Genomic DNA, 25,587 nt, shown 5'->3' on the forward strand with positions numbered 1-25,587 from the left:
GGGACTGCCTGCTGCTCAGCACCACGTGTTACCATAGCATGTTGCCTATGTTCGGTTATTAAACATGTTAGTGAATATGATATAGATATCCATGGCATTAGCAAATATTTTCAGTGTCCATTAAACACTACAGTTACATATTTTCATGTTTACCTTTCATTGATAAAACTCAAGGCTAGAGCACCTTGAAGACAATTCAAAAAGCACAAAGATAAAACTATATTTGGGTTACATTAATATTTCACATGCTTAAATTATATTCACGATTACTAAAAAAAAACCTGTCAAGTTAACCAAAATGTTCTCAAATTTTTAAATGTGGTTCTCACTACCAGCTGTGATTTAGCTTACAATAGATACAATAGGACTGAAGTAAATGATCACATGTAGAATTTGAAAAACTTGAGTAGGTACATCTTTTTTCCCCTTCTGAACATCTTTCTTCCTTTCAATTTAATCTTAGCTATTATCAAATGCTACAGAACATATGAGCTAGTCCCTTGATATAATCCACCCTCTGAGCTTGAGAACTTTGTCATTTAAATTGGCTATTAAGAGCTAAGACATCTATGCCTTACTAACTGCGTCACAGCAGACTATGTCTGTTGTTACTGTTTGTTATATTAAGATTAAGCACAATAATGTTGACACTATTAATACATTTAAAAGCCTGTCACGTTCCACTGCTGTTCAGGAGTGCTGGGGACTGCATGATTGAAATAAGAAATGACTAGGGGCAAAATTAAGAATTATGGAATGTGTAGAAGGTGAAGAACACAGAGGTAGACTCTGAAATAAGGACTGCTTCCCATTAGGGTATTAACCACTTGCCTCCCTAGCTCTTCCGAGAATACTGTGTAGCCACCGTTTTACTGAAAAGACCTACGTGATTCATGAACTTGTCCAGGTTCCTTGGCCCATTGCTGTTTTGTGAATGCTGCCAGAATACGAGAAAGTTTGTAAATAAAGTTAAAGGGCATTGGTATTACCTTTATACCAGTGTAATTATTAAAATATATACACACTCAAATGAAATATGCTAGAAAGGAAATCATTCTATGGAGCTCAGTATCTTAAGAAATAATAAGACCAATTTGTTTTTATACTAAAACACTCTAGTTTGTGACATCCTCACATACTGCTGGTGGAAACTTTCAACAGTACAATGTTCTTAGAGGATAACTCAGTAATAAATATAGTGGTTCTGCCTGTAGGAGTTTAACCATTTAAAAAAATACATTTTTATACATATGAAATAATATTTTAATAAGATTAAAAAATTATCCATTTGTAATATTGAAAATGCTGAAACAGTTAAAATACCCATCATTAGAGAATGGTTCAATAAATTGTAGCACATATATACAATAAGACACTAGGAGGTAAATATGAGATTATATGGTCTAAAATGGAAATATGTCTAAAATATATTAAATAAAATAATCAAATTGCCGAATAATGTGAACATAACATTTCATCTTTTTGAAAAATGATCAAGTGTGTCACCATATATAGCTATTTATATGTATATTATACACACTTAATAAATGTATATGCATATGTATAAAATTAAAGATTGTAATTTTAGACATGACAGTACAAAAGTGAGTATATTATGTGAAGTTTTTACTTTTTACTGTCATCACTGATGTATTATTTAAATTTTTCCATAAGTAATTTTATGATCTAAAAATGAAATATATTAAAAGTATGGGTTTTCTGAAAGGTAAATAGAGATTGTCATCAATAAGGCAACAAATAAAACTCAATTCCTTCTGAACAGCCTGTTGTAAAATATTATTAGCCTTGTAGACCCAACTCTATGCATCGCTAGTCTATTGAATCTAGTTTCTGCCTAGATGGTTAGAATTCCACAAAAGCCAGTAAATTTTTTTTTAAAAAAAGAACAGTTAAATAATAGAAATATAATCTACTGAGAAGAAAGTTCACTGCAAAACTAATTAAATATGAAGCTTATGATTATAGCATGTTCCCCACATAATGAACAACATCCATGCAGCAATTACAAATGCCAAATACATCCCTAGCCACTTCATTTATCCAACACTCTTTATCATAGCCAGTTCCAAATCACTAAATAACCACTGGTCTTGAATTAGGCATTGGGAGTGGGGCTAGAATTTACAATTTTTTCTTTCCACCAGGCGAAATATCTCTGCAATGCTTGTCTTTTAAAGATCAAATGAACTCAGTTCTGAAACCTACCTGGGCAGCTGCCTGACCTTACTCCACATATTAGTGCTAAAATTTCAACCCTGTTTCTCTGCTTATGCCCTGTGGGATGTGGAGCCCCAAAGCCTGAATTTACTGCTAATTAACAATAATGAACAGGTCAACATACTTTTCCTTTTAATACCTCTGTCAGGAAAATGTGCAATCAGCAAGAGCTACAAGCAATAGACAAATTCCCTTTCTCTCCCCTCACTTACATGCTTAGACACACAGAGACTCTACTCTGCTTTTTGGTTAAAAAAAAAAAAAGAAGTAGGTCAAGCTGACTAGGCCTTATGCATTAGCTTTAGACCTAGAGAAAGGCTGAAAGTCGTGGCTCCTACTAGAGTTTCCAGAGCAATGTGGGTTATTTTTATATTCATCACCATATAAGGCCAATACCCTTGTGGCAGTATTAGCTTAGTCCTACATTGAGGCACAACTCAGAAAATAGCAGTGAAACTTATAATTTTACCTATGAAGGAAATTTTAATAGAAAATATCATGTGCTATGTCATGGCACTCTGTTGTTATTTAGTGTTTTTGTGTTGAGGGTCACAGAATTTCCAGCTTCTGCCCATGCTTAAGGAATCTCATAACACAATACACTATAAAGATTCATTCATTTTAGACTGTTAATTTGGATTTTATGATCATTTGGAAAAATAGCTGGGCCAGCCTAAAATTTTCTTTGCACTAAAGAAAAATGGAACTTTGAAGTCATATTCAGCTGGTTCAAATCCAGGCAGTTATTTACCAGCTATGCAATTTTGGTCAATTTATTTAAAATGCTGTTTGGTCATCTGTAAAATTGAGGTAATAATTCATACCTCAATGAATTATTGTGAATATTAAATAAAATATAATTTTATGCAAAGTGTTTAGATCAGTGTATGGTCCATAGTAAGCACTCAACACATGCTAAATAGTATTGTTTAGTTATTGTTCTTACTAAGCAAATGAATAGGAGAAGAATTTTTTCAGAGAGGGAATTTAACTCTACTTAAGAAAATTAACTGTTAATACTTTCGAGCATTTAATGTATATTAAGATATTTTTTTAAAAAACTGTTTTAATGAATAGAAAACCAATTTCACCTACATCAGTTAAGCAAGTGTCAGAGGTTGGCACAACAAGCAAAACAAAAAAAAAGAATGGTCAAATTGCCAGGGTAGTGGAAATTGATTACCTCCACATTCCTAATCAATTACGGTTGATTACCACAGGAGGATTTTTTTTTTTTTTGGTTGCTTTTTGGTTTGTTTTTTTCATTCTCCAGTTGGATTTTTCATCTCAAGTCAGAATGCAGGGAAATACATCACAGATGTTTTTATACAGATACCCAAAATAATACAGACAGCCGATAAGAAGCTTACCTAGACTAAATCTCAGAGAAGTAACCACCTGTTTGGAATATTTGAACCTGAAAGTGGAGCTAGTTGATGGTCTAACAAGAGAAAAGTCTTCCTTCCCTGAGAAAATGACACATGAATAATGACTCCATTTTATGACAGGCCTACCCCTGGAGTTGTGTGTGTATGTCTCAGTGGATTGTAAATAGGAAGTCCCAGGAGAGCATCGCATGCTTTCAGCATTATCTGCTGGGAGTCTACCTCATACTGCGCTCCAAGGAGAGCACTCCTGGAGTGAGCTCCTGCATTATACAATGGAAAACTACCAGTAAGACAGCAAGAGAGGCCAAGCGAGGTAAGTGAACAAGAGAGTTCACTTGTTCCTCCATTCACTCAGGCATGCATTCCTTCATCAGTAAACATTTATGATGTATCTAAGGAGCACAATGCTAGTGTGTAAAAATATAGATAAGTCAAGATATATAGCACATGGTCACTGACCTAGGAGAGATCGCAATTCAAGGGACTAGAAGTCAATGTAAAAGAAAGAGTTACAACTATGCAAAGTAATATAATAAAGAAAGTGCTATGATAGTACCAAGAAGGATATGATTAGTTTTGCCCTTGGGGACAAAGGAAGACTCCACAAATATATAAAATATATGATGCAGGCTTCAAAGATAAATAAAAAAGTACCAGAGTAGGAAAGAGAGGAGGACAGGTAGGAATAAGTAGAAGAAGAAATATTTTGAAGAGAGTAACTAGCATGAACAAAGTTACTTTGGAGGTCTTTTTTTCACTATCATTGTTGGTACATATATTTTTTAATTGTGCTTCTCTGTCTTTAAAATTATGCATGCCCCAAACTTACAAATCAGATTGCAAACACTAGCTAGCTAACCACAAAATGTTCGGGGCAACTGTAAATCAGATCATTTTCTATTTGTTTATTTAAATAGAGAAAACGGTTCATGCAGCAGATGTCTGAAATGCTCCGTAAATCATGTGATATGTGATATGCTAAAAGCTGGGGTTTTTTGACTTCATAAAACTGCATTAAACAAACCAAAGGCAGAGTTGTTGGGTTCAGCCTCAGGAGGCTGAACTCTCACCCGCATCAAAACGAGGCACAGTGGTTACGCACATTTAGGAGTCAGACTGTCTGAGCTCAAGCCTGGCTTTGCAGCTTATCGGCTGTGTGACCTGTGCCTCATTTCCTCATTAACTAAATGAAGAGAATATTTTTTTTCCTTTTGGGGTTTTAATGGATACTAAATGGGCTTACATTTGTAAACTTAGAACAATTATGGGATTGTTGGTTGCTTTTAATTATTCTTCTGCACCATGACGATTTGAAATATCAGCCCTATGTGTCCATTTTCTGAGGCTAACGTGCCAGCAGAATGAAACTTATCCATTAAATTCTGAGATACTTGGGGTCAGAAGCCATGCTTCATTTGACTCTGTATTTCCAGTGCTTTGAAAGGTGGTTGGCACACAGGCACTTCTTTAAAAAAAGGTTTCATGAAGTGTGTGTATTAAAAGTGGATATGTGTGAATTAGAGTAGAAAGTAGCTGAAGATGAGGCTGGAAAATAAGTCTAGGTTGTGCGTTCAGTGTAGGTCCAGTTAAGGAGGTAGGATTTTGAAGCATTTGCAAGAGGCCAGTGGTTCTCCATCTAAACAGGTTAAGGTGTGGCTCACCAGACTGTTGCCTCAAGATACCAGTCTATAAAGAGCAACAAATAAGTTGCAAATGTGCTAGTAGTGAGCTCATATTTGTATCTCTAACCTACTCATAATGTAAGTAGGAGATAGCACCCTGGACCCAAGCAGCACCAACCTATTGCCCTTGAATGTTTTCAGAATACACATAGGCAGTTTAAGTTGGCAGAACTTCTAGAACCCAAAGATTATTTCAAGAAATGCTGATTACTTACATGCTAAATTCTAGGTTCATGCTGAACTCTGGGAATGCAAAGGTGCACAAAATAGATAAAATTCTCTGCCCTCCTAATACTTACTGCTACTCAGCATCATGCTGTTCAAAATGAATGAAGATTTACCATCCAGAATTTAAACACTTTAGCCTAAATCCAAAATTTTGCCTGGTTCATAAAATTGCCCACCCCAAACAAACAAACAATAACAACAACAAAAAACAGAAGTGAGTACAAAAACTACTAAAAAAGGTTAAGAATTTTCTGCCAATTTTTCCAGATGTTTGACTTTGCTTTGTCCTTCAGAAGTAAATTACTAAGGGTCTGTGCATACAATTTCGATAAATAGAAAATTATTTTCTCCATTAAATAAGCATTGGGAAAGATATGTAGAGAATACTGTGGAGGAGCTTCAAATTGATAGCCTGAACAGGGAGTCCATGCCCATCTCTTATGAGCCTTGTTGCCAGGTGAGGAGTTGAGACACACCCTCACGGAGAAGTGGGAGGATATGGGTGAAATTATGGGTAGACTACCAGTGCTTTTTTTCACCAAGAAGCAGCCCCTAAGTGAGCAAAATCACTGCTGAATGCAGGTGAATATTATCAGTCAGGTGTATCTTGAACTAAAAGAGACTGAGACCCACTACAATGAAACATTTGAAACCAGAAGTTGAAATACCAAATTTTTATTTTATAACATCATTTTGGTCGCAATGCAGAAGATGGATTAGAAAGGGGAAGATCTTGCAGACAAAGAGATTAGTTAGAAGGCTGTTGCAGCAGTTCAAGAAGAGGCCATTCAACTCAGACAATAATAGCAGGATGCAAAGAAAGCAGATAAATTCTAAAACTATGCTGTTCAGTACAGTAGCCAGTAGCCATACGTTAATCATCTGAAATATGGCTAAGGGGATTGAAAAACTAAATTTTAAAATGTATTTTATTTTAATCAAGTTAGACACAAATTTAAAACCAATACTCAATTCAATTATGGAAAAATTTTTAAGTATGTTCAGAATAACTAGAGTATGGGAATCTACTTCCATAACTGTAAATTTAATGAAATACAATGTAAAGTGCTTCTGATAGAAAATTTAGATTCTTAGATGTGAGGTGTTATAAGTATAAAATACACCTTGGATTTCAAAAACTTATTTTGAAAAAATAATGTAATACATGTTAATAATTTATATTTATTATGTATTAAAGCAATAATACTTTTGATATATTGAAAATATATTCATAAAGTTAATTGTATGTATTAAAATTAATCTCATCTTTTTTTCTCAAATGTGATTACTAGAAAATTTAAAATTACATACATGGCTCACATTATATTTCTATTGGGCAGTACAGGTTGAGGGACGTTTTTGGAATTCAGTGAGACCCTGATTAGGTTGTAAAAGCAAGCATGAGGTAAAAGATGTCAAGGTTATAGTTTCTAATTGTATAGATGGGTGTGTGGTTTGGGAATGATGAGTTCAGTTTTAAATGTGGTAAGTTTGAGATGCCTCTGAGACATGTAGCTGGAGATGGTGAGTCAGCAGCAGGAAATATTAGTGCGGTGGTCAGAGGAAAAGTCAGGACTGGAGATGTGTATTTGGGAATAAGCAGTCGGTATTTGAACTAAAGTCCAGAGTAAACTTTTAGGAATATTAAGATAAACTTGTTTTCATGGACCAAAATCCTTACTAATCAATTAAATTTGGATTTTTCACCAAACTTTTTTTTTTTTTTTTTTTTTTTGTCTTTCAATCTTGTATTTCCACTCTTCATTGGGCAAGAAGGTTTTAAGGGATAGGTTCAGGAAGAAGTGCTTTTTCTTGATAGGAAGAACCTACCATTAAAGCATCTCCTAGAAGCCTACTTGCAGTATATTCTTCCAGGGCAGTTGTGTATCCCCCCATTAAGAATATGCTTTGTTGGCAAAGGGGTTAAACAACTTCTACAGCTGATTTTCAGGAAAGCAGAGACCTCCTTTGTCTTGTTAACCTAAGAATCCCCAGGTCTAGCACATTACCTCCTAAGTAACCTCCTAAAGACATCACAAATTGCATTCCACAGCTTTAAAAATGTGCATATTTTCATCAAAAGAATTTTCTCAGGCCCTATCAAAATTATCTATAGTCCTCTGCTTCTAATTTATAATTTTGATTATTTGTCCCTACTATTAACTTAAGTATTCCCTATGTACTTAGACTATTTCCTTCCTTTGTTGAAATAAACTACCAATGCCTCCTGTGGCCCAACATCAGCATTACCAGGATTCTAAGACCATAGCATCACCATTATCTCAGTTCCTGGTCTTTGGCTGACATGTTTGCCATGCTGGTTCATTTTTTAACTGCCTCTGCCATGCATTTTCTTATCGCTTTCAGTGCTTTTTTGTGTAATAAGTTTTACGAAGATTGTGGAAATGATCTTTTATTTAGTATGCATTCCCCAAACTAGTTCTTAACCCTCAAGCAATATTTTCGTTTATTTTTATCAATCTATATTGTGTTTAGACTTCTGCAGCACCTGCATCCTTAGTAATCTGCTTGTCTATGTTTCAATTGTTGCTCATTATTTCTTCCTGAGACACACAGACTCTGTCTGGATCATAAGATTAAACATATCAGATATGTTCTATGCACAGGAGTTCCTAACCATTACTTCTCCAAGAAATCCTTTAATAGCCCCGTTGAGATGCTCCTGGATTCCTGAGCCAGTATAAGATTATAAATGTTTGGCTGTTTTAAACTGCTAAATTGTGGGGAAGTTTGTTTCACGGAAATAAACAACTAATCACCTACAGTACAGATTATTGATCAATAATGATATGGTAAATTAGCCAACAATAATATTTCTTGAAGGTATAGTTTTTAAAATACTACTAGTAGCTACAGAAGAAATGGAGGTGTAGTCAGTAGTTAGAAAGGATTCAACAAGAAGACACTTGTTTTGACAGCCTGGCATAAGAAAAGAGGGCATGCCAAGGCAGCTCATCACTGACCAACTTAGAATGGATTTGAAGCCATTCTGTAAAATGTTAATAACTAGAGGCCCAACACAAAGCAACGGGGCAAGAAGAGTAGTGATGATAGAATGGAGCAGAATCAAGGGAGAAGACTTTCTTCAGCTGGGTAACGCCCTGGGAATTGTTTCTGCAGTTGTTCCAAAGAAACTCCTGAGCCCTAACTTCTTTCTGCTAGCTTAGGGGCATAAGGATCCCAGGGCCAACCCTGAAAACATCCAACATTTGAATAAAAACCTTGATGACTGAGTAGAATCTATCTAGTGAGAGAGAATGGGAAGAAACCTTTGGACAGGAATTAGAAATGGAGGACAAGAGAAAGCCCATTAAAAAAAAATGGGTTAATACATTTTACTCAGTGAAAAGATGATAAGTAGCAAAATGTGGAAAACGGACATAAAAAGGAAAACTGAGATTGGAATGCCGAGAACATTAAACTTTAGGTATAGAATTTGCCTTTACCTGCACACAGTTGTGGAGGCATAAATGTGTTTTAACAAAGGAGTAACATGATCAAAGAAGCAGTTTAGAAAATTAACCTGACACACTATGTACAATGGGTTGAAAAGTATTCAGAATAGAGACAGAAAGTAACTGAGAAGGTGAGGCAGCAGCATAAGCATCTAAGTGGTAAGTATGTGAACTGAGGAGGTGCACACAGAAATTACTATTTTCTCTCTTCTATTAAATTTCATAGCAATAGAATTTCAGAGGAGGAAATGATTATAGAAACCAGGCCAGCTGTGGTGGCTCATGCCTATAATCCCAGCACTTTGGGAGGCCCAGGTAGGAAGATGGCTTGAGGCCAGGCATTCGAGCCCAGCCTGAGCAAGAATAAGATCCTGTCTCTACAAAAAATAGAGAAATTAGCCAGCTGTGGTGGTGTGAGCCTGTAGGCCCAGCTACTTGGGAGGCTGAGGCAAGAGGATTGCTTGAGCCCAGGAGTTTGTAGTAAGCTATAATGATGCCATTGCACTCTAGCCCAGGCAACAGAGCTAGACCCTGTCTCAAAAAGAAAGAAATCGAGAAACCAAAATGAGAGACATTTAATGACACACCAAAGATGACAACCAGTAAGCTAGAAATTGAGAAATTGAATTAACTTCCAAAGGGAAAGGATGAAGGAAGGAATTTGTATTGATTCATCCGCCCTCCCAGCAAGTAAATAGAGACTACTTCCACATATATGCATAGCACTTAAGCCAATAGAAATGCGACTACCACTTCTCACATTTTCTCCAAAGATAACTTGCACACCTTAGAAACTTAGACAAGAGTTTTACAATACATGGTAAAAAGACATTATTCTAGTCTTTCTTTCAAATTCTAGTCAAATAGGCCACATGTTCTCTAATTCACATAAGAACCAGGGAAACAAAGCCAAACAAAATATCCATTGCATATGATTTACAGGAATGAATTTAAATGCTATATGCAATGTGAAACCCTTATAAAAATGAATCTGTTGATTAGAAAGAATATTTCAGGTGGAACATAATTTTAACTCAAGAAAAGCCTGAGGGGGAATAATTGGGTTTTATCTTGTTGATATAGGTATGCACCCATGTGTAATTACTGACTTTAAAAAGACATGTTGAATTGAATCTTAATAGAGCAGTAAGATAAATAATGTAAAATGGAGAGAGGCAGAAAAAGATGAGAAAGATTTGACATGTCACCAATATTGATGTTATTTTGGGACATGTAACATTTGCTATAAATATACTGTTTCTAGTCTATACTAAAACCACTGATCAAAAGGTATATTTCTAAATCAAAATCAATTAAGAGGTTGCTTTCAAAATAAGGCTTCTGGCCCAGCAAAGTACAAAGAAGAAACACTTAAGGCAAATATGTGCAACAATTCACTCATCAAATTTGCAATGCTCTTTCATGCTCCCAAGATAAAAGGATTTCAAAGAACACTCTTCACTCATCCTCTCCTCCACCCTTCACAACATTTCCTCTGGTCAGAACCAAAGTACCTTTAATATTCATCACAGAGAAAGAGCCCACATTTGTAGTGGCTTTCTTCTTCAAGTCAGAGAGGGGTTAAGTAATTTCCAATTAACACCACTAAACTGATACATAAGAGAGGTTTTCTCTAAAAGTGACAAGATTGGTAAAATTTCTAGACATATCTTATAAACCATAAAACATTGAGCTCAATTTTTGCTCATTGCTTCTAAGAAATGATTTATTCGATATAGATTAAGTCATTCTCAACATCAGTAATTTAAATATTTATAGTACAACATTTTACAGTTTATAAATCACTTCTTTAGGTTCTTTATCTTAAAAAGCTGTCATTTGTTCATTGTTCTTACAAAGACTACCCAAATAAGAAAGTTAGAACTGCAAGAAGGAGAGATGAATACCATGACAGAGAACTACTAAGAAATACCAGTTACTTTAGGGTAAAATTTCTGCTATACGTAATCTAAGTTACCCCTTGATGAGGATCTCAGCTGGCTGGTTCATTTATTCATCCAAGAGATATCTATTGAGGCAGGTTTAAAGTGGTGAGCCCATTTAGTTTGTATCCACAGAGCCTAACATAGGCCTGGGCCATATTAGGTGCTCAATAAATATTTCTGGGCAAGCTTCTTACATGTACTGAAATAAATGGTGAAAAGCCACATTTCTATATTATTTTTCTTTTTAATCATAATCATTGTTATAAATCATGTTCTCTGCCATCAGAAAGTTTGTTTCTATTTGGAAATAATGAATAGATAGGAAATTAAGAGAGAACAATTCATAATAAAAGTGAACTACAATAAAGTAATTATTAAGAAGAAATAATCATTCAGCCAACAAAATTTTTATCATAAAATTTGTCTAAACAATCAACTACAATAATCAATTCTTAGTTGAAGATTTCAGAAAACAATATCAATTAAAATTTGCAACTTTTCAATAATATAGCTGCTGCATATCAAGTGCTATACTTTTTCTATATTGTAAACAAGAAGTTAAATGACTTTCTTGAGTTATATAGAAACTAAACTGTGTCTTTACTTTCACTATTAAAACTTCGAGGGTCTACACTTATCCTGAACCACAGTGTTTCCAATATATAATTCATTAAATCTATTAAATTCTTTCAGAAAATATTTAGTGAGTGCTGATATTCTAGGTATATACTAATCAATTGCTCCTTACTTGTATTTATCTTCCCCTCATCCCCTCATAAAACCTTACAATTTCAATGGTAATATCATACGGTTTTGAGGTTAACAGTGGTAGCATTGATAATAATTTTAAAAAATTTACCTATCAAAACTAGGTCACCTGGACCGGGCGCGGTGGCTCACGCCTGAAATCCTAGCACTCTGGGAGGCAGAGGCGGGTAGATCGTTTGAGCTCAGGAGTTCAAGACCAGCCTGAGCAAGAGCAAGACCCCGTGTCTACTATAAATAGAAAGAAATTAGCCAAACAACTAAAAATAGAAAAAAAAAATTAGTCAGGCACAGTGGTGTGTGCTTGTAGTCCCAGCTACCCGGGAGGCTGAGGCAGGAGGATCACTTGAGCCCAGGAGTCTGAGGTTGCTGTGAGCTAGGCTGATGCCATGGCACTCTAGCCTGGGCAACAGAGTGAGACTCTGTTTCAAAAATAAAAAATAAAAAAATAAAAAAATAAAAAAAATAAAAATTAGGCCACCTGATGCAAAAGCCATTTTATTCCAAGTTATTACATTTTTAAAAGTATAGTTAATCAAAATTTAAATATGATTGCATTTTCAAGTAAAATCCAACATGATCATTCTGAAAAAGGGAATGATAAACCATGTCAAATATTCAAATCTTCATTGAAATTATGTGCCAATCAGATTTTTTAAATTATCTAATTGATATGGCATTATGTATTTCAGCAAGAATGGAGCATCTTTTAGTGGATGCAATCAACATTCTGATTTATTAGCTCTATCAACTAAAGGTGAAAATAAGATTTTTAAATACAATGTCGCTAGTTTATACTTTGCTCACTTTGAAAACTTATAAAATTTTCCTGACAGTTTAATAGATAATTATAGTGTCTAACTTTTATAGATAAAAAATATCATCTATTATACCAATTATATTAATTTTATGTCAGTTATATTAACAAACCAAAATCAAACAACAGCAATAATCCAAAATTCTACAAATCTTATTTTCCTTTTAAATTTCCTATCCTGAAAAAAGTAGAAGAATTTACTTGGGAAAACCAAGATGGATTCAAAAATACCCTAATAATTTGATAAAATAGCCTTGAATATTCTCAAGTCCAAGTATTAATATTAAGAATAGTTCTGCTTCTATCACCCACAGGCATCATCTTGTGTCCCTTATCTTGTGTCTTCACACACTTCCTTTGCCTTTTCCTCCCTTCCTTCCTCCCTCTCTCCTTCCTTTTTTCCTTCCTTCCTTTCTGCTTGCCTTCTTTTTTTTTTTCCTTTTAAATTCTAATTCATCTTTCTCTTCTTCTTCCATCTACCCAACATTATGGGAAAGAGTTAGAAGTAAACTTCAGTAGTAAAAAGAAAACCACTGGCCTTGTGTTAATTTTGAATATATGTTTCAAACATGGAAAGAGTTGCCTCCATATAAATGACTTATTAAATCACTAATGGGTGATCCTCTCTCGTAGGCAATGACAGAAAGAATTTTATTTGGCCACATTGGGACTACAGCTGGGTCCTACTAGTCGATGCAGGAGTGGATAGGGCTGACAAACCACAGTATCTGGGAAGTCCAAGGAACTAATATTTACTTCCCAGTTAAGCACATGCTTTAACAGCAAGGGAGATTTTGAATATATCAAGTCAGAGAGAAATGGTATGTAGAGACAAGCACTGAATCCAAAGAGAATGGCCAGGCAAGCCCAAGAGAGGAGATGCAGAAACAAGGAGGCCCTCACAGGGCAGCTCTCAGAAACCCTGACATGTAACTCCTTTAGGTGAATGAGGTGTGGAGGATATTGAGCTGGCGTGGACACCTAGAAAGTCAATTCTTTACTTACGAAAGGACCCTAAGCCCACTTGTGGACAAAATTGGAAAGATGTACCTATTATTGTAGACCAAAACCCTTTGACCATAAAATAAACAACTGTGGTTTGAGTAATTCAATAACATAGCCCCGTATGATTTGAAAGTGATCATCGTAGAACCTTTTCTCAGGCTAAAAGTGTAATTGGTTATGGATCAATAAGTAATTTCTTTTAGAAGGAAAAAGGCTCTTGTTTTCATTTTAATTTATTTATTTTCTTAAAGTAGCAAGCACTTAAGTCAGAATGGGGCAAATATATTTTGAAAGTTCAGATTACTCTAAACAGCAAGATTACTTACTGCACTAGTTAAGTTTATCTTAACTGATCATTTATTTATGATACCATAAACATCCAGATGGTTTCAATTTTGATTGTTACATATTTGCTAAAAGGCAGCTGAAATTACTTTCCCAGAGTTCCCATTTTGACAACTGCATTTTAAATTGAAAATTTATGATGGTTCAATAATGGTTGTGCTGAGGTTTTTTTGCTAACATTGTTTTGTTTTGTTTCATTTTTCCAAGATTAGCAATGAATTTAGCCCTTGTGGTCAGTCTAAATTCCTACTCATCTTACTGGAAATTCCAGATGTCTAATGGAAATTTAAAGTAAGAAAATAAACTAATAAAATCTTTGAGATTGTAAAAGACTGTATTAATGTAGTTTGGTAGTTGGTGGTTTTTCCTAATTATTTTAGAACTAGTGTCCTAAGACCACTTTCTAACAGGAAAAAAAACCAAAAAAACAAAAAAGAAAACAACCATGATATAATGTAATCAAATGTCCTTTGAGGCATGGGTACTGATAAAAGGAGAACTTACAAGGATAGACACAAACAAATAAAACAAATTTACATGATCACTCAGTGCAGGGGAGATAAATTGTACACCAAGAATAAAAAAGAGAATGGAGAGTCTTATTTGCTTCTTCCGAAATCTTCCAGAAGATAGAGACTTTAGACCAAGAACTATGATGATAAGAACTCTTTAGAGTTTTTGAATATGAGACACTTTCCTATGATTTTTAGTTTGAATATATTGGTAAAATATTAATATCTCTTAACAATAAAAGGCTATATGCCCTTCTTTACAAATAATGCAAGGAAATTAGGAGATAAAGAGTTGCAACCATACTCATTAGTAATTTTTTTAATCCAGAGATAGAACAAAGAGTTCCTGAGCTATAAAGTTGATTATGGCAACTTTAAAAGGAAAAGAAAGCTTTTCATTCATCAACTACTTTTTGCCATCGACCATGTGCTGAGTAAATTATTGTGGGAGGCTTAGAATTTAGAGAAATAGGAATGGTCCCAGGACATAATGGCAAGAATTCATTGTATTTTCCTGACACTTATGTATCAAAATGAGTGCAAAATGGCACAGAAAGAATCTTTTGCCATTTTCTTTCACATCCAAAGATTCTTAAAGTGTCTTTCCCTCCCTTCCATTTCAGGTAACTTTGTACAACTGTTTTCACTTGTGAGAAAAGAAATAAGGACACTGAATCCAGATCTTTGGATGTCACCAGTATTACAACCTCCTGCTTCCAGCTAGATAGTATGGCATCTACTCAGCAATAACTAATTTCATTAATTTGGCCAACTTGCCTAAAGGCACAAAAATCTCTTCCCCACCAAAGAAAATCTTTGTGAACAGAAAATTGAGGGGATTCACAACCAAAAAGAAAAAAAAAAAGGTTTTTTATTGCAAAGAGGATAATTATCAATAGTAATAGGTATAAGGTCTTATTACCTCTAGATTGTATTCATATTTTCTACAACAAAGTGCTAGTTTCAGGGAAAAGAAAATGTCTAAGAGGCAAAATTATAAATTATTTACTAAAAGCTAAGAGTAAAATGTAAAAGCTTAGTGTATTCAAAAAGTACTTACTATATGCAGTTCTAGGTAGTCCCCCAAGCCTGAAGAACTGTCCACGCGCACCAATACAGCTTCTTTCTGAACAGTGCTAAACCCTATGGCCAGTCTGTCTGCTCGTGTGCTGGGCCGGTCATTAGGAGGCCACTTATATGTGATTTGTCCACCACCTTTGCTAAAGATATACGTTGTCCCAGCTGGAAAACAAAAAGCAAAACCAATTAGTCCAAATATACTGAGTCCACACTTTAGCAATGTTTATTATGTTGACATATCAGTAAAATATTGACTTTACACACAAAACTATGGCAAAGCACATCACACATTTCAATCAACCATGCTCAAGAAAGTGGGCAGAGTTGTTTTAAAAGAAATAGAGAGGCAGCTCAGTTTTTAATACACTCATTAAATTTACCAACATGTGTTTTAGAAAAAAACATAGATTACTGCTTTTTCCATTGAGTTGGACAAACATGAAATGTAATGAGGCTTTATTTCTTCCTGACAGTTTTTAAGAAATAGTTTAGTAGAAAACACTAACTGGACACTTCCAAAAGGCAGCAGAAACATATATCAACTTGTTTTTGAAACAAGAGCTGCACACAGATAGATGTGACAGGGTCATAGCGCACGGTGGAGCAAATCACCACAAATATGCTCTGAATCCAACTTTTATGGGGAAATGGCCTATTCACATGTGACAGATGATAACCAGTGGATGAGAAGCCATAAGCCCTGGTAGTAATATCAAGAAAATACAGATAATAGATCCCATCCATAGACGTCAGTCCTTCTTTAATAGGCAATATCTAGCAGCTGTCAAACTATTCAGACTCAAAGTACTCAGAATCACTCCCCACACCAAAGTGAATACTAGCCCTAAAGCACTGAGAATAATGCCATGGTCTCATTCTGTGAGTACTCAAATTTTACTTTATACTTGTGATATCAGTAAATTATCCAACTTAATTTAAAAAGAGTTTTGTTCCAAAGAAATTCACTCAGCATCTAATACACTACAGTCCTACCTCATTGCACCACTGGCATGTTTCATTAATGCAACAAAATGAATTCCTCAAATAAGAGTATTTGGAAGAGACATGAAAAGATTTACATAAGGGAGAAGAGAACTTCCTCCAGGCTAAAGGGGACCATAGAAATGTTTATTTAATTAGCCTAAGAACAGCCGTTAGGAAGAATTTACAGAGGGGAGAGTGACCTTTCAATAATAGAAGATGCCAACACATATTTATTGTTTACCTACTGTGATAGATAATTTTATGTGTCAATCTGGCTGAGCTATAGGGATGCCCAGATATCTGATGAGACATTAGTTCTGGGTATATCTGTGAGGGTGTTTCTGTAAGAGGTTAGCATTTGAATAGGTGGACTGAGTAAAGCAGATTGCTCTACCCAATGTGAGTGGCATCATCCAATCAGTTGAGACCCTGAATAGAACAAAAGGTAAAGAAAGGCTGGATTTTTTCCTCTGCCTGACTGCCTAAACTTGGACATTGTTCTTCTTCTGCCTTTGTGGCTTCTTGTTCTCACACCTTCAGACCTAAACTTGAATCTACAGCATTGCTTTTTTTGGTTCTTAGGCCTTCAAACTGTACCACCAGCTTGCCTGGTTTTCCAGCTTGCAGATTGCAGATCATATACACACAGACACACACACATACACACACATACTCAACATATATCCTATTGGTTTTGTTTCTCTGAGGAACCCTAATACGTCTACTAGGTGACTGACATGGTAAGGAAAACACTAAGAGAGGATATTAACAATTAGGCCACAAAATATCTTGTGTTAATGGAAAAATAGCTTCTACCAAGAGTAACATTTATGTATAAAAGTTGTGTGTACAGCAGTATGTTTTCAATATACCTATGCATTAAATTTCCAATTTTAAATTACCAATTAAATGAAGCTGATTTACTATCACATTTGTGTACATTTAACTAAACAGATGATATTGATTTTGTGGCTGTTTTTCAAAGAAAATCATTCTTTGCTTTCTGTCTCACACATTTCCATAGGCCCTTGGAAACTTCAAAGACCTCTGTAATATGCATATTGTACATGATGGTTAAAAAGGCCTTGGTACATAGACTTGTCCCAAGAAACATGTCAGAAGAGAGTTGAATGTAAAAGTGATAAACCAGAATACTATTAAAATGCAATGGTATAGAGGCTGTGCACTTTCTATTAATTTTTTTGGATACCAATGCATGAAAGTAGTTTATCTCTCTTGAATGAGAAAAGGTAAGTCATATTTCAAAGGCACCAGTCAGTGTGCAAGCAAAGAAAATTCAGAATATACAGACTGTGTATCAGAAATGCCAGAGGTTTCCTGAGCTATTGATATTCTACATCATCAGAAGATTGTTCACTATAATATTAATCAGGAAGTACTATTTGAAAAATATTTTTCTGGTGGATAATTGTTGTAGATGATTAAGTATTAACTTTTGCAGTAAAACCTATGTCAATAAAAATAGGACAAGAACGCATTAAAGTGGAGATTGCTTTAAAAGGAGGATGGTTAACTTTCCTTGCTGATACTTAATCATTAATTCATTTTCCCCTTTTAATTAACTTTGTTCTCTAATGACTATGTATTTCATGTGAAATAAGAAAAAGGTTCAAAACTAGAGATACTATTAATATTTAACAATATAAGAAATAAAATATATCTATGAATTCAGTTGTTTTCCAGAATTACTAGAATGAGTTAGCGTTATAAAGCAACATTAGCTTGCATTAAATAGCAATTTTTAACCTTAAAAAATCACTTTGACAATGAATTTCTAATTTTTTCTTTACTTATACATAAAAGTAGGGCAAACATTGCTTCCATGTTATATTTGAGGGCATTTAGTCATAAGGATTGCCTTGTTATCTAAAGTTGCAAACTTGGTTAAGTGGCAGAACTGGTATAAAATCCAGTATCCAGACTCCTATTCCAGTAAATATGTGTGTGTGTGTATTCTTTAGTACAGAAAAGTTTCTGTTATCATAACAAGACAGTCAAGAAAAGTTAATTGGATATGTCAGTCTGAATTTATCAAGGCAAACTGTTATCATATTCTAATGTCTTATATCCATAAAGTGGCATTTGCACCTCATTATCATATACTCTCCTGTCACCTCACAATGCTTTTAAAAAGAGAAAAATAACATGTAAATGTGAAATGGCAGAACATTTAATATATGTAGATTAACATTTAGTTAGGGTACACTTTCCAAACTTACGGAACTATGAAAGTTTCTAGTTGCTCACTTACAGAACTTGAGGACAATAATTTAAAGGTTTTTATTTTCAAAAAGATAAATGCCACAATACAAATATCATTACTTGAGATTTGATTTCATCTCATATTTTAACCTTTTTCAATAATAGTAAGATGGCAGCTAGCATGCAATTAGCAATTTGTCCTGCTTAGAATGCCTGTAGAAGACTTTAGGTTTCACCAAAACAAAGCAAAACAATTGTAAGTTCTGTCTGTCAAACATGGCAATTATATCTAGTTACCTTCTTCTCCATATATATCTGGAGAGCAGTCTTTCTTTTTCTTTTCTATGCATAATAGTGCACTGTATTGTACTCATCAGCACAATTCCATAATAGGCGAGAGAATTAGATGTCCAGCCCTCCCTCAGCTCTCTTTTACGTACCTCTATAAACATTCTGGCTTTCTTTTCTAAAAATTCACTTTGCATCACACTTGACAAAATCTATATTCTTAAAGCCCTCTTTCCATCAAGCTAGAAAATTACTCTCATAATCAAATATATGATTAAATTTCAAAATCTACCTCATTTAACACGCATCTTTCTGAACCAACAACATGATGCACTTACTGCAGCAGAATCGGTTAGAAATTAAGAATGTAAACTCTGGACTCAGAGAGACCCAGGTTCAAATTCTAGCTGTATTATTTATTAGCTCCATGATGTTGATTAAGTAATTGATTCTGTCTTGGGTTTCCTGCCTAAAAAAAAATGGAGATAGCAACATTATCTTATAGAGCTTCTGCCAGAATTACATGAGATATTGCATAGTAACATCTTAGTCCAGTTCCTGGCATACAGTAAATGCCCCCCAAATTTTAGAGAGAATAGGTATTATGTGGTGGTGTAAAAATATAAAATCACTAACACTGCAACATTGTTGTTTTATTTTAACGCAAAAGGCTTTAGAAAAGTTGCATATATTTCAAACTTGTGTTTAAATTGAATGCCTTTTTAAAAATTAGGTTAAAAATTAGGTTCCTACATTGTAATTTGTATTAATATTTTCATTTCCATTCTTGGTTAGCACATTTTCACAGAAATCCATTATATTATTATTTATGTTCACTAATAGTTAACAATGGAAGGGATATTAAATTACATCACATAAGACCTTTCATTAGAAAAAGGATATTAGTTCATCACAATAAAACATCTAGTATGGTAAGATTTATAGCATGATGCAAAACAAATTCATCTGACCATGAAATAAAGGAGAAAGTCTACATAAAATAAACCAGACACTAGCTTCATTTTTAAAATTTTATTTTACATAAACATGTTTTATTTCATTATATAAATGAATTAAATGTGCAGTGACAGTACATCTTAATCCCCGTTCCAATATGAAGAAGAACATGGAGGAATGTGCCACCTTTATTATTCACACGTTTCTATATGGCAAGCACTAAAACATCAATGCCATGACTACTAATGAATGTATTGCCAATTAACCTTGATATCCATCAAATCACTGAATGTATAAATGAATTAACGTGGTGTTCAGTAATCTTCACATTTAAGTTGTGCAGCAAGTCTATATTACTCACTCCAAATTCATTAACAAAGCTGGAGCTATCAGACACAAATTAAGCAGTATCAACATATTTTACACTGCAATACATGTGTGTAAGAATAATACCGGGGTTCCCATTTCTAATGTTTGAATTTCCTGTGATGTTATAATAAAAAATATTTTTAAATCTTATTGAACATACTATTGACATAAATGGCTCTCTCCCCTCCTGCTCTTTCTTGCCAACTGTCCCTTCCCTAAATGTGCCCACTTCGGCCTCACTTTGTTTCCACAAAAGCTAATATATTTCCTCAAGTAAACTGAACCTTTCTGAAAAAGAAAACCAATCAGTATGTACAGGTCTGCTTCATTATTGGTGGCTCTGGATCCTTGCTACCTGAACAATAATATAATTAACTTCTGAATAGATTGCCTTCTAACTCATAACATGAGTATATGAATAAAAGGTTACATTTGAAAGCCTATAATTCTTCAAATGTCATCGTGTAGCCAACATGAATCATTCAGGCCATTATGCTCCTATTAAATGTAATAGAGATATAACACTTTTTCCAGTAAAAGTTTCCAGGCAGTCAGATGGATATTAAAACAATTATAAATAAGGGTAACCATTATTCGTCCTACAACTTTGTCAAGATGCTGTTGTTAAATTTAAATTTTCTAAACAATTTCTACATATGTGGAGAAATTCTTTGGAGTAATGTTCATAAAAAGCATAAAGCAAAGAGAAGACAAGCTTATATACAAAAAGGGTTTATATCAGGGTAAAATTTCTATACTGGTGAAACTTAGAAAAAAAATCTTACTAAAGCAACAACTAATTACAGTTTATTTTCTTTCTAAATTATTATAAATTCTTTGCAAGATCAGAAGGAATTATTTCATCAAACTGAGCACTATAGTTTTCTAATTCCTAAAATTTCATAGGAGTATTAAAAATTCAGGAAAAGTGAATATTACATTAGGAGAGATTAATGTAATCAGAATAATAGGATTTCCTACCTATTATATGAAACCAATTCTAAATCTAAAAACTGATTACAGTAATTACCAATACTGAGAAATAAGAGACAGCCCTCAACGATATATACACATCCAAGGCTACAAAAATACTAGGAAAGGAAAGGGAGAATACAGACTATATATCATAAGTTCAGACTCCTGATGGAAGAGGCAGACTTGGCAGAACTGGCAAATATATTACAGCTAGTTAAAGGGACTGGAGAATGAGGCATGGTTTTTACCTGTACATCTTTGAGAAAAATGGCAAGTATGTTTTTAATAAATGAAAGGAAGTAAGAAACATGACATGTCACTGAAATGGTGCAGACACAGACCCCATATTCTCAATCAGATCAAAACAGAAAATGCTCAGAAGACTTTAGATAATTCCCAAATAATGAAATCCTTATCAAAACAGCCAAAATTATTTTCAAGATAGAAAGAGTGGTCAATAGCTAAAAGTCACAGTTAGGAGGAATGAGTTCTCGTGTTCTATTGCATAGTAGGGTAACTCTGGTTAACAATATTGTATCGTACATTTCAAAATAGCTAGAAGAGAGGATTTTGAATGTACTTACTACAAAGAAATGATAAATTTATGTGGCAACGGATATGCTAAACACCCTGATTTTATTTTTAGATGATATATACATTTATTGAAATATCACATTGGATCCCATAAACACGTACAATTAGTATGTGTCAATAAAAAACAAAACAAAAATAAATAAATACAAAGAACAATGAGAAGTTAGTCATATATGGCAAGTTGTTATGTTCAATCATAACCCTAGACTGTTAGGAATTGAGGAAATTTATTGAATTTTTGAACATAAATTATTGGCTATTTATTCAGCTGAATGCAAACTAAGGAAGACAGGAGGAGTCAAAATTGTGAGCACTTTGTTTTAGTGCATTGGAATTTCACAAAAGTGATACTGTGATACTATTTCACCAACAGCAATCATAAACTTGGTTCAAGTTTTTCACAAAGATTTTTAAACACTATTCAAATCAGAGATACTGTTATACTTCTAGGATGCATAAGGACTCATCAGGCAGTAACAATTCATGTTTTCCAAACTTTCGATGGGATCAAAGGAGGAAGAACCAGAACCAGCTAAACTCCACAATAGACTTGAGAGGTGGTAAAAGCAGGAGAGTGAGGAGTCCTCTCCAATAAGCCAGGCTACATGAGAGTCAACTTTAGCCCAGCCAAGATGAAAAATGGTGTGTGCTTACTCAATAAGAAATTTTAATGAAAATAAAACTATCAAGAAAATGGAACAACTAAAAATTATCATATTTCCTATGAGGTCTGGAATCATTTCAAAGACAATCTCAATTGTAATTATCCACTTCAATAAAAAATGAATTTTCCCTTGGCCTGTTGTCCCAAAACTTTTCTCTGATAAAAACAGTTTTCTAATAAATAGTCTGTGTGTTCTATATATTTTCTCTTAGAAAAATACTATATCCTGGAAAGAATTATATATTTATAAATGCATCATTATTTTTTCAGAGGTTGATGTTTATGGAAAGAGTATGCTACATGAAAATAAAGAATGTATATTCTTCTGAAAATAAGTGAGCTCCTCTCTAATAACTGAAGTAATTCTTTAGAATGTAAAGAATGGCTGAGCTATCTGAACTGATGGCACATTGCACATTCAACTAGACATTATTCATATAGAATGAGATGTGAATGGTGTTTACTGGTTTTGTCCAAAACCATGACTCTACAAAATCAATAACTTATGTCAATTGTATTCATTTAAATAAGTCATTCTCTTTTTTTCCTGTCTTATAAGGAAATTAATTAAAATAAGAAACATTCCTAAACTTCCCTATCCTTAGTTGTCTGATAAATGCCAACAGTATGAAAGGAGGTAAGAACATAAAACCCAAAACACACAGCTCTTTTCCTCTGAAGATAGGACCTGTGCATTAAAGATAAATATCAGGGCAAAATACTTTGTTTGATATGTCAGATAAATGGTATTCCACCATGTCACCATCTATTTTGGATTTTTAAATACGTCTTTGAAAAGATGAGAATATTAAAGGCACTGACTAATAGTAACCCTAACATGAACAAAAAATAATAAACAAGACAAATTTATGTATGTACAGATTTTTTTTCAGGTCAAATTCATGTAAGTAGTTGAATATCTTGAGATAATGTTCAAGCCAGTGAACACTATTTGAGAAAGTCTATGCAATAAGTGATACTTTCTTTAGTGAATTCTTTGCAATGTACTTTTTTTCGAAAACTACTTATTATTTTCCTCTCAAACATGTTATTTAGAAAATATCCCCTCTAGGAACAGTTGAGTTCAATAGTTTGAGCTGCCCAGTGAGACAAACTTGTTTTAGGATCAAATTCAAAGTTCTGAGAACCTTTTAAAAGGGTCTTGGTCTAGGTTACTTGGCTTAGAAGAAGAAGTAAGTGGGAGACCTCCTGCCAATCAGATTAAGAAAAACTCCATAAAGACAACAAAGTGATCTAGAGTTAAAAATAAAACAAAGCAAAACAATCCCACAACCAATAACCCTAAGAACATCAAATGCTTGTATCTTCCCTTCTGAAACCAGGCTCCCTCAAGCAGTAAGTGAACTTTATTAAAAAGTCTCTGGCAAGTAACTTAGTAATCAATTTGCATTAGAGCTATAGACTCTGAGAAGAGAAGTCACACCATCAGGTACTTCATGAAAAATCTTATTTTTGAAGAGCATAAAATAAGCTGTATAAGTTCCTTGTAAATTCTCAAATTAGCAAGGCAGTAGAAGTTGCAGTTGCCTAGTAATGTCCTTCAACTTACTTATTTTAAATGTTAATTGTGAAAATGGCTTTCAACAGATTTCAGGAGTCAACAATTTTCTTTACTAGAATTATGATCTAAAAAAATTCCTAGGTGAAAAAAAAATCTGACATTAACATAGACTTAATTCTGAAGTGCTCTTGGGGAAAAGTGAGTGAAATTTTCCTTTTACAAATTACAAAACTGAGGCCCAGAGAAATCAAGTGTCTTCTTAATGTCACACAGATGGGCGCAAGCTGCACTTAACTCTATACCTAGTGCTTTTTTTCCACTATACAGCCAAGAGCTAAGATCAAACAACTACTTCTTGTTTAGAAAAATAAGCTATAATTCACAAATCAAGGTCTCACTTCAATCCTCTTTAGAGTTTTTCTAATGATGCTTCCCTGATCTGGTTTGGAGAGACTTAAAGTTTCTATAACAACACTTAGAAATGACTCATTCACATTCTGACATTTTCAGAGTCTGGCCTGAATCTTTAAATGCTATGAATTCTTTACAATGCTTTATTGTTTGCATCCTGCCCAAGCAGCCATCCCAGGCTTTGGCTCATTCTCAGTCTTCAAAATTGTAGACCAGAAATGCAAAAGACAAATTTTTGTTATTATTATTATTATCATTATCACTTTTATTCTGCAACAGAAAGGCTTTATGACTTTTTGGCAGTGACACTTGGTTTTGCCCTTAACAGTGGAATTAAATCCTTAATACAAAAGAGCAGGTGGTTGTTTTGAATTATTTGCACTGCACAGTTAAAATGTAATAAATAGAGGGTGCCACACAAACAATAAAATTAGTAATAATTTTAGGCTAAAAGCAGAAGCTTAACTTTTGTTTATTTTCTAATCTTAGTTCCTTTCATTTATCATCTTCCCGCCTATCTGCTATGTTTAAGTCATTCTCCACCTGACGAGATCCTGATTAAAACCCTTTACTAGTTATTTTGGACTGGAAGTGAAGGAAATATTAATTTTTGACTCAGAAATCACCTTAAACTAAACTCTAACTATTACCTAGGCATTCACAAATGCAATACATATTCTCCTCCCAAAGTGACTTTACTTTTGCTGGTTTATGCTTCTCTGCTGCTACTAGTTTTCTTTTTTTTTTTTTATTTCAGCTCATCATGGGGGTACATAAGTTCAGGTCATATACATTGTCCATGTCCCGCCCATCCCCCCGAGTCAGAGTCCCAAGCGCGTCCATTCTCATTCTCCAGACAGTGCGCCTGGCACTCATCATGTAGTCATACCTCCATCCCCTCCCCCCCCACCTCCCCGGGTCTGCACCTTCAAGCATGACCATTCCCCAGAGGGTGTGTAGTCATGCTTCCCGCTTTCATTCCAGCCAAGTTGAATTCTCTCCTTTGAATGTCTGCATAAGTTATTTTTGATTTTTGCACAATTATATGTTAGACTTATCTTTTATTGAAATTTCCAACTTAAAAAGTATTCACCCTGAAGATAAGGATCTTGTTTTAA

At 34.2% G+C, this 25,587-nt stretch overlaps 1 protein-coding gene across 18 annotated transcripts in view; it reads right to left on the minus strand.

Moving 5' to 3' along the window:
• The window catches only part of NRXN1 (neurexin 1), a 1,034,155-nt gene that overhangs the window by 296,896 nt on the left and 711,672 nt on the right, over nucleotides 1-25,587 (minus strand). For all 18 annotated transcript variants that reach the window (XM_045549583.1, XM_045549582.1, XM_045549580.1 and 15 more), the window contains one exon: nucleotides 15,463-15,644. In XM_045549583.1, the coding sequence (XP_045405539.1) occupies nucleotides 15,463-15,644 (182 nt within the window). The remainder of the gene's footprint in view (nucleotides 1-15,462; nucleotides 15,645-25,587) is intronic.

Source organism: Lemur catta, chromosome 4 (assembly GCF_020740605.2).
Source record: "Lemur catta isolate mLemCat1 chromosome 4, mLemCat1.pri, whole genome shotgun sequence".
Taxonomy (NCBI): Eukaryota; Metazoa; Chordata; class Mammalia; order Primates; family Lemuridae; genus Lemur; species Lemur catta.